We start from the raw sequence: 16256 nt of genomic DNA, 5'->3' as shown, positions 1-16256 counted from the left end.
AACTGGCCTACCACGGCTACCAGTAGTACCATCAACCGATTTTGGTACCATCAGTGTCACGACTCGTGCCATGTCTCGCCGCACAGCCAACAAAGCCAACCAATAAGATATTGACAACCATAACGCCTGACATATTTCTGCCAAGATCACGTCATTTGCCTTAATATTCATGATTCATTCATTCTATTAGTTATACTTTCTCCTATCTTCTCTAGATACTGCTGTTCTAGTCTAGATTCCGTGTATTCAGCAGTAGTGGAGACGTAATTCAATCACCGTTTTTAAATTTCAAAACCTAGTATTGATATCCCCCATACAAAATCAGGGGCAATAGACAGTACGTCACCGAGTTCGGTACCATCACCGAGTTGGAACATTTCAAAACTCGTAGCGATATCCTACCCCGTCTTAGCAGGCGGCGAGTGTATTTCCCGAAATACACTCAGACTCTGGAAACAATTTCAGCAATGGTTGGGATTTTTGACATACATGTTCTAGTACTTTGCTTTGTTCGCTTCGTCTTCTTTGGCAGACCTCCATCGCCGCACTTTTCTTGCCGATTTTGATACTGCTCGCCCACCGAGTCTCGTCGTTGTCGTCCCAAAATCAGCAGTTTTCGTCCCATCACCAATAGTCGTCCCAATCGCCGAGTCTCGTCTCCCATCACCAATAGTCGGCCCATCACAAATAGTCGTCCCAATCACCGAGTCTCGTCCCATCACCAATTGTCGTCCCAACCGCCGATTCTCGTCCCAATACGAGTTGCAAATTTCAAAACTAGTAGGAAGAGTTTCTCCCCCTGATCACGTATTCACAAAACCTTGCTATAGCACAGATCCATTTCGCTCCATCCGCCAATTGTCGCCCCACATCGATTCTAGTCCCAATCATCGATTCTCGTCCTATCACCGAGTTGGAAAATTTCAAGACAGTAGGAAGATCCTTCCCGTTGTAGCAGGCGGCGATTGTATTTCCCCGAAATGTATAGGTAATAATTTCAATTTTTTTTGGGAATTTGGAAATGCGTGTTCGAGTTCTTTGCTTTGTTCGCTTCGTCTTCTTTTGCTGCGTATCCATTGCCGCAATCACCTCCTTTGTCCCCAATCGCCGTGTGGCTGATTTTTGGTACCATCACCGATTTTTGGGACGAACCATTAGAGTCATGGATCGGATTCTTCCTCGATTGAAATCAGTCGAACAAGTCTACTTGGAGTCAATCCCAGGATTTATGGACGAATCCAAGTTTTCGTGCCATTCGCACCAAGCCTTACTGTTCCCAATCAATCAATCTTGGTGATACAAGCTTCCCGCTTTGTACGACCTTGGCGATATCGAGACGGTGACGTGTCCATCTCGAGAGCTACTTGACGACTGGTACGGTGGGTTCCAAATAATGGAGTCGTTGCTGATTCGTTCCCTGATTGGTTTTGTAACTCTGAAACTACGCGACAAACCTCAACAACCTCCAAACTCAACCCCACGTTTTGACGTGTCTCATCACGATGAGCACTGAAAAGTGAGACTGCTACCATACTGCGGTGGAATTCATGAAAATTCGAGAAACCGGCGGAATTGGGAGAACATTTGAGAATTTGAAATATTTTCGAGTCTCAGTTCGTTCACTCGCTCGCTTGCTTTCAAAGTGAGTTTCTTTCACTATTACGGCGATCGAGGCTTCCAGGTACATTCGTGAGCTAGGTACCAAACAGTCTCGTCCAGCCTCGTCGTCAAAACTTACTCGCCTCCGACCTGAAAATGCACGAAAGATCAAGTGTTTATCCAAACGTTCGTACGCTTTGTGTTTTACTATTTTTTCAGCCAAGTTTATATAGGAGAAAGAAGCAACTTTTCCAATCATGCACCGTAAATCCATTGTCTAGTATGGTCGATAGCGTTCCGGGGCTTTACGAGTTCGAAGAGGTTTCGTACTCATGGACCGCCGAGGGTGCTTAAAATTCTCAAGCCACATGATCGTATCGTCCTGACTGTATGCACACTTGGCAAAGTTGACGGCATGAAGAGCTACCTGAAGATTATCTCTGGTATACAAGCCACCTCTCGATCCAGGAACGATCCGATCAAACGACAGACTTAGTGGTTGCTTCGATTCCCACGACCCTTTCACCCCTGACAATCTACAAGTATCCTCCGCCTGGTACCACATCTTATACATCTCGTCCTGTGAGACTACCGTAGGAGCGCCACGGACACCACGTTTTCGACATTCGGCACGTTGTGTGGCAATCATATTCTGTCGGATGGCAGCCAAGCGGTTGTTTATCGCCGGTGGCGGTTTAATGGATTTATCGGGAAGTGGGCGAAGAGGTGCTACCACTTCGGCGTTTCGGATGGCATCGCGTATAATTGTCTGGTTGGCGAGATCCCAATCGTTATACAGCCTTTGGCAGCTTGATTTCCATAGTCAGTTATGGGCGGTGACGATGAAAAAACTCGACAAGGCCTACCCCAAACAAAAGACTTTCAAATTCGCGGCGGAGTATCCTTGGGACACATCAGGCCTTTGAGGAGACGCTTGGAAGAGACCAGAATTTGACAATTCGATCACGGCGTGATGGCACTCTTCACATCTTTTCTGCTTGGCGATCAGCGGCAACCAATACAAGCAAGCTTGCTCTTTCGTCAAGGTATGACCTCGACTTTTGGAATTTCGCACCATATTTTTGACGACTCCATTGACGTTGAAGAACGATGAATCCGTGCTACAACGAAGCTTGCGCTAAACAAAAAGGATGCGATGAGTTTTCCTTAAAAAACTACGTGATAATCACACAAACCGTTTTAACAGCCTTCCAGCTATTGGATTGCGACAAGATCCGAAGCGCCTCCTTTGGAGATGCCGCCTTTCTGGCCGAGGCTACAATACTTCGATGTCGTTTCAGTTGCTACACAGAAAATGTTAACGAAGGCACGACAGATGTGAACTCAGGTTACGTTTACCTGCTGATCGGATCTCCATTGGACTGACTGGCCCATGATCTTTTCATACTGTTTCGTTGAGCGGGCGTTTGAGGCCAGAGCCAGGAGACTTTTATGTTTCGCAACTCTCTGCATCGAAATTTTGCAATACCGTCAGACACTTTCTAAATGGAGTCCAATGGTTTCAAATCCCTTACCCGTTGAGTGCTTCTCCACAGCGGAGATTGAGCCATAATCGTACGAGCTCCCACATCTGAGCGAGCCCCAGTTGCCTGAGCTAGAAGCGAACGATGGCGAGCGGATTGCTAGCATGGTGTCGATAATTCAGTCAAATCCACGAGAAAACAAACACTACTGTAGTAGCACACCCGTTGCTTTGCTCGAAAGACGGGCAATTGTGACATGATGGTTTCGTACTGGTCACTCGGAGCTCGTTTGGCTTGACTAGTGACTGCCAGGTACGTTGGCAGTTCTTGCGAAATCCATTTCTGATGTCTCACTGTCTTGCTACCAAAGACGCAACGAGCTCGGTTTGGCACCAATTTATGGCCTCGTTTTGTAACCACAAGTTGGCAATTCCAGGGAAGCCGGCGACAATCAGGGACATCACAAGGACAAGAAGTATCTTCCACGTTGAAAGGATAGTGCGAGATGATGGTCTCTGTTAGATTCCTAGCATTGGTAGCGTAGCTTTTGCGATACTCGGCCGGCACCTCTGGATCGTCCTTGAGCAGACCGTACAATTCCACAATCTGATGGAAGAGATACGTTAGCCAGCTGGGAGCTTTAAAGCACCAAACTTGCTCGAGTCATTACCCGACGACGGTCCAGGACAGTTTGTGTGGTGGGATCTCGTAACCGTCCCCAGCAAAGTGACTGAAGAAAGCAAAGCAAACGTGAGTGCTGATATGAGAGGGCTCATAGCTATTGTACCTTGAGTTCTTCCCACGGTGGTAATGGATCTGCCTTGCTTGTTGCTGACGTGGAGCGTCTGGGCTCTCTATCAAAGTCCACGGTTTCCGTTTCACTGTCTGATTCAGAGGATTCAGAGGCCGTATCGGATGGGCTATAATCTGAACCGTCAGAGTTCTCTATTGCCTGTGACGTCTGACCCCTCATGCTCTAGATGTTTCGAGATATAAGTGTAAACCGTTTGGTTGAAAGTCTTGAATTCAAACAGTCACTGAAGCACAGAAGTGACGGGTCAGAACGCACACAAGGATGATTACACGCCCACGATGTAGGCACATTCTATAGTAAAAGGGATGTGTTGATGACGAGCCAGTTGATTTGTCGTGGACCGTCGTCACTCTTTCAATTAGGCAAGAAAATAAGACCACCCAAAGCAGCACTGGCCCAGCCTCCGTCATCTCTGAAAGTGAAGCCAGGTACAGACGATATAGCATTGTTTCACGTGAGTAGTCCAGAATATTAAATGTCTTTGTTTCTACCGAGAAACAGGGGTCTCACTTTGCTTCCCTTCAGCAGATTGTTCAGCCAGGCAAGGTTCTCCATTAGCATGGCCAACGGAGAGATATTTAGTAGTAGTAAAAAATCTACCAGAGACGGGGCGGTGGAAGGAGTGGTATTGATCCTTTACGGACGATTTGGAAAGTACCCGCATGTGTTGAGCCTGGGAAACGCATCGAGTTCAAGAAACGATCAGGGCAGCAGACTCGGTGCACCTGTTGATCGGCTGAGGCGGTTCCAAATACCACACAACGTTTGGTGAATTCAGCACCAAGTGCGGGACTCAGCGTCAATCCGACTAAAACGTACAAAGCAGTCAAAGAGTTTCGTCGTGGTAAGCACCGTTCTGGAGTGGGTGATAATGACTACTGAATGACTCCGTGACTTTCTTTGATTTCTTTTGGGAGATGGCAGACAATAACCACTCTACGACTGAAATTTGGAGGATGAACTCGAAAAAGGTCGCCCTTCATCAATAAGCTTCTAATGAATCTCATGGTTTTGCTCTTGGTGTGCAAAATCAGAAAGCTCAATTTAATGATGCAAATCGAATCGTATCGGTATAAAAGATCTTGGAGACCCGAATTTAATCACAATACCGTTTTCTGATTCTCTTAGGTGACCGTTGAAGAGTAGATGTCCTTTGATTAGAACTTTCAAGTATTTCACGTTTTTTGATTAATGACAAACCAGGAAGGAGACTTTGATTCGTTGTCGTAGAAAGTAGATCCAAGCAGATCGCCTTGTGAGCCACATGAAATGCTAGTTCTCCTCAACTACTAACGCGACCTTCCAGAAAGGACTTCAATCGCAAAACATTTAGATCTAAAAATAATGGGAAACGTATTTGACTCCAGAGACGCTTTCGACGAGGCACTGTACAAAGCGTCCTCATTTCTCGGTGACACCGTCTACACGGACGAGCAAGTGTTTTGGAATCCGGAACACGCATCGAAACGAGACGATCAATACCAATCCTTGATGATTTGGGAAGGAGCTACCATGGACCTGCCCGAAGAGGTTTTGGCGTTCAAAGAACTCCTTTACCAAGGCCTTCATCTGGAACATCCTATCCGCTGGGTGGGTATTCTTACTACTTTCAAGACTCCTGGCGTGCCTGGTACGGGTGGGCGAATGGACGCAGCATTTCTGGTACATCAAGCTGATATCGAAAAGCTTTATCGTGACATTGACGTGGGATTTCGCTGGTGGTCAAACGTCACTGGTAATGGAGGACGACGATTGTATCCCCTCAAGTTTCGACGAGACTATCCTGATGGTTGATACCACGTTTGGAAGGAAAGAAACCAGTCCCAATGTCAGCTGTGGCAATTGGCATGGATGGAGCAAACGTGAATTGAGTACAGCAAAGGTTACTCTGTGTTTCCGGATGATGCTGACTTGAACGGTCTTGTCTATCGTGCCGTCGATGGCGGAATTGCGCACGTGGCCGAATTGTTCTACTTCTCGCCAAGTCTCGTTTCAACTACATCCCTTTAAAAGGCTGGTTTGAATTTAAAGATCACCGTTGGAGAAAATGTCTGCAAGGAGTTGATATCTACTTTCCCGAGCTGATAGTTAACAAGCTCCAGACGATGAAACGGTTTTATCAGGATCACGTTCCTGACGGCGACTTGAAAAACAAGCAACTCAAGCAAATTATCTCTACAATCAAGAAAGTTGGTAACAAGGACATACCGCACTATACAAAGCACAGCAGTGGAATATTCTATAGTTCCAACCCGGATTTTGATAGAAAGCTAGATGAATCACATGATCTGTTGGGAGTTGACAATGGTGTATACGATTTCAAAACAAGGACCTTTCGCGCAGGTCGACCTGACGACTTTATCTCAAAAAGTGTGGGGTATCCATATATCGAGGAAGGGACCGAGGAACATGAAAAGAAGGTTATGGACCTATTTCGCGACATCCAACCCGAGCCAAAGGAATGCCACTACCTTCTGCTATTTCTGTCGCTGATGGTTCATGGTTCAAATCCCGAAGAGATATTTACCGTTTTCACGGGCACGACGCGGAACGGCAAGTCTCTTTTGTCGGATTTGATTATACTCACCCTGGGGGATTACTACGCGACTGTTTCTAGCACATTGCTTACAGGAGAGCAGCCTGCAAGTTCATCGCCGCAAGCAGATATCGTTGCTCTCAAGGGGTGCAGAGTGGTTGTTGCATCTGAACCTGAAAAGGGACGTGCCATTAACTCGGGATTTATGAAGTGGATTACTGGTAATGACGAAGTGGTATGTCGTCCATTGAATAGCAATACTATCATTCGATACAATCCTCAGTTCAAAGTGGTTATGTTGTGCAACAAGATTCCCACTATGGATTCCAACGATGAAGCAGTCTGGGCTCGCAGTCGTATAGTCGAATTTCCTACCAGATTTGTCGATCAACCAATTCAATCTCACGAACGTCAGATCAATAAAACCCTTAAAGTTGATATCAAAAGCATCGAGTGGCGTCAGGCATTCATCAAAATACTGATCAAATATCACGAAGAGTATCCAAAAGAGGGTCTTGTTGCAACCGAGAAAGTTCTCCAAAAGACGGCCGAATATAAGGAAAAGTCTAGCATTGTTCTGCAGTTTGTAAACGAGGAGATTGAGGATGCAGTCAAGGGTCAAAACTTAACATACGTGTCAATCTACCAACGGTTTTGTGACTGGCATTCGATTCATGATGGAGGACGATGTCCTGACTCAAAGTTTGTCAAGGATGAACTGGCCTCATTAGGATGGGATCTCAAGAAAGTCAAAGTTAACCTTTCGAGCCTAGTCGGCATTGCAGGTAAGAAATACAAGAATGTTTAAAGTTTCCAACTCACTGCAAAAGTTGCCAGAAAGTTTCCATAGATTTTCTTGGTAAAGGTAGAGGAGAAGGAGTATTTATTATTAAGATTTGAAAAGTTTCCAAAGTTGCCACTTTTTTCAAATGAGGTTCTTAGAAAGAATACAAGTCTTCCAAAACAAGAGACACCGACAAGATTAGTTTTACTATCTGTGAAATGACCAAGGGCTGTAAAAAAAGTGGCAACTTTGGAAACCATCTCGGTTTTTGGCAGGTTTAACACCTCAAATCAGTCTAATTTCTGCCAGAGACGAGTGAGAAGTGGCTGGCAACTTTCTCGGAAACTTTTATGGCAACTAGCATTCTTCATCTTTGTTTCATTTTGTTACTGGCCATTTTCAATGCTGATCCCTTTAAGTAGTCAAACGATCGTTAGCGTCTAGTATGAAGCTAACGACCAGTACCGTGCTAGCTTTTTTTTTGTTACCTCAATCTCGATGGGAACTCCCCATAGAAGCACTGAGACGAAGGGGCTTATCTCGTACTTTGCGCCCCTGCTGGCATAGGCCAAGGTCTTTGGGACATAACGGACAAAGCTTTGGTAAAGGTATTGATTTCCTTTGTTGACATATCAACTATGATACTGTATGCTTTTTGAGCTTACTCAACCTTGACGATACATTTATTAGTGTTTTAAAGCCTGTGATTCTGTTCATTGAGGATCACAAAGTAGATGTAACACGAGGACCGTGCCATCTGATTTGGACTAGTTTCCCAACTTTGTGCCAAGGCCAACTTTGCACCTCTCAACGACTATCAGGAGATACTTTCTTTTTACTGTGACGGTGACTCTGTACAGTGCACGTAGTTTCGTCGCTTTCCGCCTCAAACCGGAACATTTGCATGTTTCAAAAAATTGAAACGGGAACATTTTGTTTGGGAGCAGTATCAGACACTGTTGATCTTGCTTTCACGTTTTGTCGATGGAGTTTGTTGCTCAAGATACAGAAAACAGTCAAGCATCTCTACACCAAAAAAAGCTCTTCAAACGAGGAAAAGAAAGGAAAAAGTTGAAGGCATTTTGTGGATCCATCTTTGAAATGGACGTTCTGGGAGAGAAATGCCTCGTTTTTTTTACCCAACTGAATTGAGGACGCCTGGTTTTGTCAGCAATGGGGACTGGTCTTACTTTTTTCAGAATATCGTTGAAGGAAGGATTGTCCGAACGTTTGAAAAATGATCAAATAAAGACGACGGGCTCCAAACAGCCTTGGTACGCCCCAAAAAAGCCGATGACTAAGTTTCACATGAACTCAAATTGCTTTTACACATTGAAACTAGTTCAAGATTTTTCTGAACGTTCATGAACGACGAGACGGTTGCCATATTTAAATATTGCGTGAGTCTTGGTTTTGATTTTGATCACACCGATGTTTTGTAAGATTTGACAGAGTTCATTATTCAGAAATGCACGTCGGTCTTTTATTTTCCGTAGACTTTTCACGGTGGCTCTAATGTCCTCCGTCAAACCCACAAACTCTTGTGTATATTTTTCCAGATCAACTATATCCATCAACTTTCCATAAACGATACAAAAAAAATGGTGTAACTTCCGAACTTGTGCAATCCCTCGTTTTCATTTAATTTCAGAACATTCCAGTCTCTTCCGTTAGAGGTTTATACTGGTATATATGGCGTACAAGGCCAAAAAGACGAACTCAATGTTTTAAATTGCTGAAAGTTTCGTAATCATTGGAACTCGGATGCTTTTGTGATAAAACATCGAAGTATATATACGCACAAATAACAAGACTGTTTGGATTTCATCGGGATTTGATCTCTCGTGTATTTCAAACTTGAGATGATATTTTTTGGACTGCGCCTTCTTGCCAAGCGTCACACCATCGGCACCGATACCGATTTTGGCACCAATCATCAACATCGGCACCAAATACCGATTTTGGCACCAATACCAGTGTAACGTGGGTACACGATATCGAAAGTGACTCGGAAAAAAAATGAATTTGGGAAATTTTCGATTCGAGAAAAAAAACCCCCTGTTTGTGTTTTAGTTGTTTGCTTCGTTCGCTTCATCTCCGCTATCGATATTCCCTGAGTTGTTTTATTACAGTTTCAAATGGTACCTGGGAGATACAATTCCATCGAAATACAAGTACAAGTGACACATGGGAGATACAACTCCATCCTTTGCAGACCAGTCCCCGAATCCAACTACGCTCTAGTCACACTACGTTTATATCCTCAAAGTAGAATTTTCCCTTACAATCCAAGTCGCTTTTGTATCTGGAACCAGTTCGTTCATCGACTCCCTACCATTAACAGGCTGGTCTCGTTTGTATCACAAGATGTAGTACACATTTGGTGAGTCTCATTCGAGAGACATCAAGAAAAGTACATCTATAGTACGTACAGATGTGGTGGCGGTGAGTACATAGCATCAACCGCTGAAATTTTTGTCGCTCATCCATGAATTTTCGACCGTCATGGCTGACCAAAATGAGGTTCATAATTTTTTTTTCTGGTCATCACATTAAAAGCGACATGGGAGTTTACTTTGAAAATAAGACACTGAAAGAGTTCGTGTTCATTGGAGACTTGAATGCCGGAGCAACCGTGACGTGGCCTTTCCGCGACCGAGGATGGAATCTCAACGATCATGTTATTGCTGTCGACCAAGGCAGAGACGAATTCCGTGAGTTGGTTCCTGTTCCCGAGAAGGAATCGGGCAAAAGCAAACGGTCTAGCAGAAGACGGTCTGTCTCACGGAGACGCAGGCCTAGTGTCGTCAGTATGGCTACTGATTCCGGACCAACGGCGGCGGGAGGGCACTTTTACGACTTTTACTAGTTCCTACATATCACTTTGACTGCTCTCAGATTCACTGGAATCGTACGTCCAATGGATACGTAGCATTGCCCTTCGTTTGGAGGTTTTCAGCGAGGGAATATGAATCGACGCATCGAGGCCGAACGCATCGAAAAAGGCTTTCCAAGCATCACTAGTAGATTGTTGTACGTCAATTTCAATAAAGTCACGATCCCGATCGAGAGCTTCTACCAGGGCTTCTCCTACAGTCCTTGCCTCGATGACCATCTGTTCAACTAGCGTCTTTTGATGGATTTCAAGATTCAGGCGATACGTGGGTCGTATAACGCATGGTACTTCGAGACGGATTTTAGCACCGAAAATCTCAAACAAGCGACTTGTGGCGCTCGCCTCATTAGAATTATGAGCCCATACTTTTACAGTGAGATTGTTCACATTACTTTGCAACGCATTTGCAGCTTTTTGACTATAGTAAGATAGCGCAACGCCCAGGTTTTGGAGGTCATCTGTGTACTCAGACATTCAGTTTTTGTTCTTGATACTTGTCACTTAAAAAAAAATTAACGATTTAATGTCTGTTCTGGTGCAATGTCTGTCTGTGAGGTAACTGCCGCCTCGACTGATATCACCATCCGTCATGCCCTCACATTTGCTCTCCCTCGACTATCCGGATGTAAAATACTGTTTAAAGTTGGACGCTGCGACAAGATAGTGAGCCAATGGCTCCGTGACTTCACGACCCGATTGAAAGTTGTATTTACCAACTGTATCGATACCACTGGGTTAAACCAAAACAGTCCAGCTTTGATCCTCGATACTGATATTCTAGTAGCTCTATTCACTGGAGCTACACCATTCTATTGTGTTCACACAAACGATGAATACATGTATTGACACGACATCGCCATGAGTACCACGGCGCTGCAAAACTGTCATCATTCATTCCGACGATATGATTTTTTTTTGTGGGAGCGTTTTGTACAAACGCACCTGTAACTTTGATCGAAAAAAAAACCAAATATCACGTTATAAACATGCCCCAAGGACGTCAAACCGACACTTCTGTGGTACGCTACCATTACACGGCTTTTGTCAAAGATGGTCCGTCTTACCGACGCATGGAACGAGATTTTGATCTACCTCGCCCAAGTCATAAACGAAGAGAAAAGACTCAAGTTAAAGCCACTATTGCTCACATATTAGAAGCAGAGGGGATTCGCAAAATTAAGGGTGCCAAAGTGGAGATACCGGTATCAGCGACGCGCTCTAGACCACGACCAGATATTGGCAAACACGTTGATACCGAGTACTTGACATTTTCTCGCAGATTCCCTCACCAAGACCTACATGAATATATCGTAACGACAATTGACAGCATCACCTATCGTGTTCATTTGCCACCCAAAGCCACTCGTAAAGCCATTTTGGATCAAGTCAATGCCTCTTTTCAAGTCACCGTTTCACGTGCTTCAAACACCACTCATACGCACGACAACACTCTACGCATCGCCTTTGAAACCGAGAAACTGGCCAAACAGGCTTACCAAGCCCTTCAAGGAGAAATGGTAGAGGAGACCTGGAAACAAGCGCTGCATCGAATGTACCGCGATGGACACACCCAAAGCGTCCCACTAGGAGATGTAGAGGCCTTCAAGACTGCGGTGAGCAATCACCTCACTGACCATCGAACGCCTCGATATAAAATCCAGGTAGTGGTGCACTACATTCTCAGGCACCTTGACACGGATGAAATACGCACGTGGAGCCAAAGCGTTCTTATGGGGGAGACGACGAAGATGATGCTGATCGAGTCTGATCAAGACTTGGCTAAAGCCCTCGCTGATGTGGCGACCTTCACCCAAGAACGTCTTAAAAGCCGCCCACACACCCGATGGAGGTATAACGGAGTCTATGCCTTCACTATGCGTTTTATCGACCTCTGTCAGCCCGTAGGTGACAATGTCATTCAAATCCCTAAATGGATGCTCGACTGCAAATCCATCGTCACCAAAGCCTCGCATGACCAGAGGTGTTTCTTTGATGCAATGGCTCGTTGTTATACAGTAAAATCCAACAGTATCGTATATGATCCTAAAACCAATGACTACTTCAACAAGCACCGAGATCAGTGGGAGAAGCGAGCTAAAAAGTTGTTCAACTACCTTTACCCGAATGACGACATGGACACCTTTCCAGGAATCCTGTTACACCACCTTCCCGCCTTAGAAGCCCACTTCCAATGTCGCATCCATGTGATGGACATTCAACCCACTCCACATGTATTGAATGGTCGATACGTCTACGACACCCAGTATAAAGTCTTTTCGACAGCTAGCTATACTCAAGAGATCTTCCTCCACCTGTTAACCCAATACGACCCTGCTATCTCCGACTGTCGTTACCATTTCTCCTATATTTGCAATATGTCTGTCTTCCAAGTGACGCTACGCTGTCCCAAATGCGACAGTATCCTAAAAGGACAAGATCATTTCGCGGAACATGCCAAAAAGTGCCAAGGACATCGACAAATCATCCGCTTTCTAAAAGACGATGCCAAACATACCGATTATAATCCATGGACACATTCGCTCTTTCACACCCTCGATCGCTACGGCGTGCAGGTTCCCAAGAAATTGCGATATGCTCCCTTTCACATGGCATGGGACTTGGAGACGTACTCACAGAAGCGTCACATGTCAGGGGCTGGCACAGTGTCCTACCAACAAGGCTTGCTGAGTTGGTCGATTGCCTCCGACACGGTAGAAGGCACCATTCAAAACATTCAAAAAGCCCATATGAACGTGGCAGACGTACCTACAGATATCCCGCACGACCAAGTCTCCAGCTATCTCGTCCAGCACATGGTAAAGCAATTGGTCGAATTTCGAACACCTCTAGTGAACGTATTATTCGAACGGTATCTCCCCTACTTGCAAGAATTGTATAGTCAATGGAAGAAAACATCCCGCCAAGCCCGTGGGCGTTACACGATGCTAATACGTCGTTTTTATCAATGGATTGAAGAAATACCACTTTGGGGATTTAACTCGGCTAAGTTTGACGTGAATGTCATTCGCAAAGACTTGTTGACAGAACTGAACAAGTACCCTACCAACAGCAAAGCCCATTCCAAATTCGAACTGGATTGGCTGCAATCTCAAGACGAGTCCCTTCGACAGCGTCTTCAATGGGGATATACTGTCCAAGACCCGCAGGAGCCCGACCATCGCTATCTCAAAGAGGCCGACTTTTACGACGATATAACCCATACACTATATGACATGCTTGGCTGTGAATTTCATGGTTGTGAGCTCTGTGGCAAAAGCCAAGGCATGAATCATTTGAAACGAGACTACGAGGACCTATTAGAAGAACAACGGGACCGACGAGTCTATTTTGAAACTCTTGGATACCACTACATGGAAGTAAACGAATGTGCGTTTTATCAGCTGCATCCACAACGAGCACCCCACTTGAACATGATCAAGACCAACTCGAAATACCGTGTCATTAATACGGGACAATTCAGTTTCAAGGACATTGCCAACTTTGTCACCCCAGGCCAATCTCTAGCCGACTTTTTAAAAGCCTACTCTTCCAAGCCTAACGACCAGAAATTCCACCTTCCTCATAAATACATTGCCACTCTGACCCTCGAAGAACTACGCTCCAACCTAAAGACCACACCGATAACTACCATTGGACGGGATGGCTACTATAATGACCTAAAGTCCCAAGAGATGGATGCCTCCACATTCGACCAAGTCCATAAACACTGTGCTGCCCAAGCCATGATTACCTTATATGAGCTGCTGGTTTATTACAACAACCAAGACGTCAAACCTCTCGTCACCGCCATTCATCGGTATGCCAACCTCTTCCGCACCCGCTTCCAGGTGTGCCTTGCCAAGGACGGCCTCTCCTTAGCCAGCATCTCCAACAAGATTGCGTTTTCCCACATCCCCTCCAATATCCAATTTCACGTGTTTACCAAATCCCACGAAAAAGTATGGCATCAACTCAAGGAGAGTATGGTAGGAGGGTTGTCCTGTACGTATAAACACCAAGCCACCGCGCCCTTGGGCAAACAACCCAGAGGCCCAGAACACGTCATTGTCAGCACGACCAACGAGATCGTCAAAGTCTTGGGCTACGATGCCAACTCGCTCTATCCCTGGGCATTCTCCCAACCACTACCAACGGGAAAGATGCACGTCTACGATTATACCAGTCAATACACACTACAGGACCTACCTCGCCTGCTCGCAGACTCGAATAAATTCTATTTCATGGAAATCACCGCAGAGACCAAACCTGAATGCAGAGAGATGACATCGGAATTCCCCGTCTTTATCATTACCACCCAAGTCGCCCTGAGTTCCCAAGAACTCGAACGAGTCCAACACCAATACCTTGCTCGTCATTCCGTCACCGAAATCCCACCCACCATCTTGAAAGCATGGCAGGACATCCGCATCACCAAGACCATCAACTCGTATCGCGTACAACACCAACTGCTCGTCGGTCCCTACATTCAATTCGTCTTGCCCTACGTTAACGTCACTCACATTGGCACCGTCCTGGAATTCGAGTCTCAAGTAGCGTTTGATACGTTTGTCGACTCCATGGTAGAACTACGCCGCCATTCCGATCAGGCCCAACAACGGCTTCAACAAGGCAACCCACAGGAACAAGACCATCATTATACCCTACTGGGCGACGTGGCCAAACTCTGCTTGAATACCCCTTACGGATTTAGTATTCAAAACAAACAAAAGTACACCACTAGTCAGGTACTCGATACTTCCACGGATCAAATCAAGATCAGCAAGATCTTACAAGGGAATCGATTCCATCTAGACGATCAAGGACGTTACCCCATTCTCCAGCTCTCTGGAAACGACATTGAAATCAAGTACCAACCACGACAGGTCAACGCCGATCTTCCCATTCAACTCGGAATTGCCGTGTACGGTCTATCCAAGGTCCGAATGCTGCAATTCTATTACGACGTGCTATACAAGTACTTGAATCGCTCCCTGTGGCAGCTCTGCTATACCGACACGGACAGCTACTATCTTGCGATCGCCAAACACACCCTCGACGAATGCGTCAAACCCGAGCTCCAAGACCAATTCCAAACCCACGTACGACCAAAGTGGTTTGTTCCGAGTAAAGATCATCCCGACTATCTCCGTTTGTCCCGTCAGCCCGGACTCTTCAAAGTCGAGTTTGAGGGCAACCACTTTATCAGCTTGGCTCCCAAAGTCTATTCCGCCTGTCAACTAGACAAGCAAGGACACGCCGTTACGACGTCACAGTATAAATATAGTTCTAAAGGAGTCGCTAGGCGCCACTTTATCAACTCTCAACGCACCATCGACGATATGCAAATGGCCCTGAATACCGGAGCTCCTGTGACTCGTCCACATACAACCTTTCAGGCAAACCGTGAAGGACTCGTTCGTATCGATCTCCCACAAAAGAAGGCATTTCAATTCGACAATTCCAAACGAATGTATAAGAATGGTATCGATACCGCGCCATTCGAATAGTTTTCGAAATACACGAAATCAACAACATTCACACCCTATCCGACTTTCTATAGCCCTCTTTTTCCTATTCGACGTTCTTTTTCTCTTTTTGATGAAATTTTTTTTTTTTTTTTTTTCATTCCCAACAGATCCAAAAGATCCGACATCCCCGCATTTTCAGGAATCTTTAATACCATCCCGCTTATATCCATCTTCTCCGTTATCCACTCTTTTTCCCTTGTTTTTTCCAAAGACATGCGATTTCTTTGGATGAAATTCCCTTCTTTATCCGATCAACCCAAAGGATCCGATATCTTCACACGCTATGAATGCAGTGCCCTCGTCATCGACCCATCACCGAAATCTCCACTTTCCTTCCTCTGTGTGACAGATACCCTCAACACACTGTTTCCTCTGCGTTACCCTCAACACACTATTCCCTCTGCGTTACCATCAGCACCAGACACATCGTCCCAGGCATTTCCGACATTTCCAATTGTTTCACAAGACACAATCGATCCCTCCCTTTCTATTCGATCCACACGAATTCTTTTGGTCCTTTTTCAACCCATTCCGCACTATCTTTTCGAGTGCGGAATGTTCTACTTTCATGGATTTTCGGTGATGGGGTGGATTTCCCCCACTACCATACTACTA

The 16256-nt window shown here is 45.4% G+C and overlaps 3 protein-coding genes across 3 annotated transcripts; 2 read left to right on the top strand and 1 right to left on the bottom strand.

The window, feature by feature from the left end:
• Positions 1-1876: 1876 nt before the first annotated feature.
• Positions 1877-4056, bottom strand: SmJEL517_g06194 (uncharacterized protein; the record flags this gene model as incomplete). The annotated part of the gene is made up of 8 exons (XM_031172120.1): positions 1877-2399; positions 2466-2737; positions 2796-2903; positions 2959-3066; positions 3135-3242; positions 3306-3689; positions 3754-3813; positions 3871-4056. The coding sequence occupies 8 exons, from the start codon at positions 4054-4056 to the stop codon at positions 1877-1879; spliced, it is 1749 nt and encodes a 582-aa protein (XP_031021905.1).
• A 1946-nt stretch (positions 4057-6002) lies between these two features.
• Positions 6003-7241, top strand: SmJEL517_g06193 (uncharacterized protein; the record flags this gene model as incomplete). Its single annotated transcript, XM_031172119.1, has 1 exon — positions 6003-7241. The coding sequence occupies one exon, from the start codon at positions 6003-6005 to the stop codon at positions 7239-7241; it is 1239 nt and encodes a 412-aa protein (XP_031021906.1).
• A 3858-nt stretch (positions 7242-11099) lies between these two features.
• SmJEL517_g06192 (DNA-directed DNA polymerase) lies at positions 11100-15620 on the top strand (the record flags this gene model as incomplete). Its single annotated transcript, XM_031172118.1, has 1 exon — positions 11100-15620. One exon carries the CDS (start codon positions 11100-11102, stop codon positions 15618-15620), a length of 4521 nt encoding a protein of 1506 aa, XP_031021907.1.
• Positions 15621-16256: the final 636 nt, after the last annotated feature.

The sequence above is a fragment of the Synchytrium microbalum genome, assembly GCF_006535985.1.
Source record: "Synchytrium microbalum strain JEL517 chromosome Unknown SmJEL517_scf0088, whole genome shotgun sequence".
Classification (NCBI taxonomy): domain Eukaryota; kingdom Fungi; phylum Chytridiomycota; class Chytridiomycetes; order Synchytriales; family Synchytriaceae; genus Synchytrium; species Synchytrium microbalum.
The sequence above is the reverse complement of the archived record's forward strand: the minus strand, read 5'-3'. Positions and strand labels throughout refer to the sequence as shown.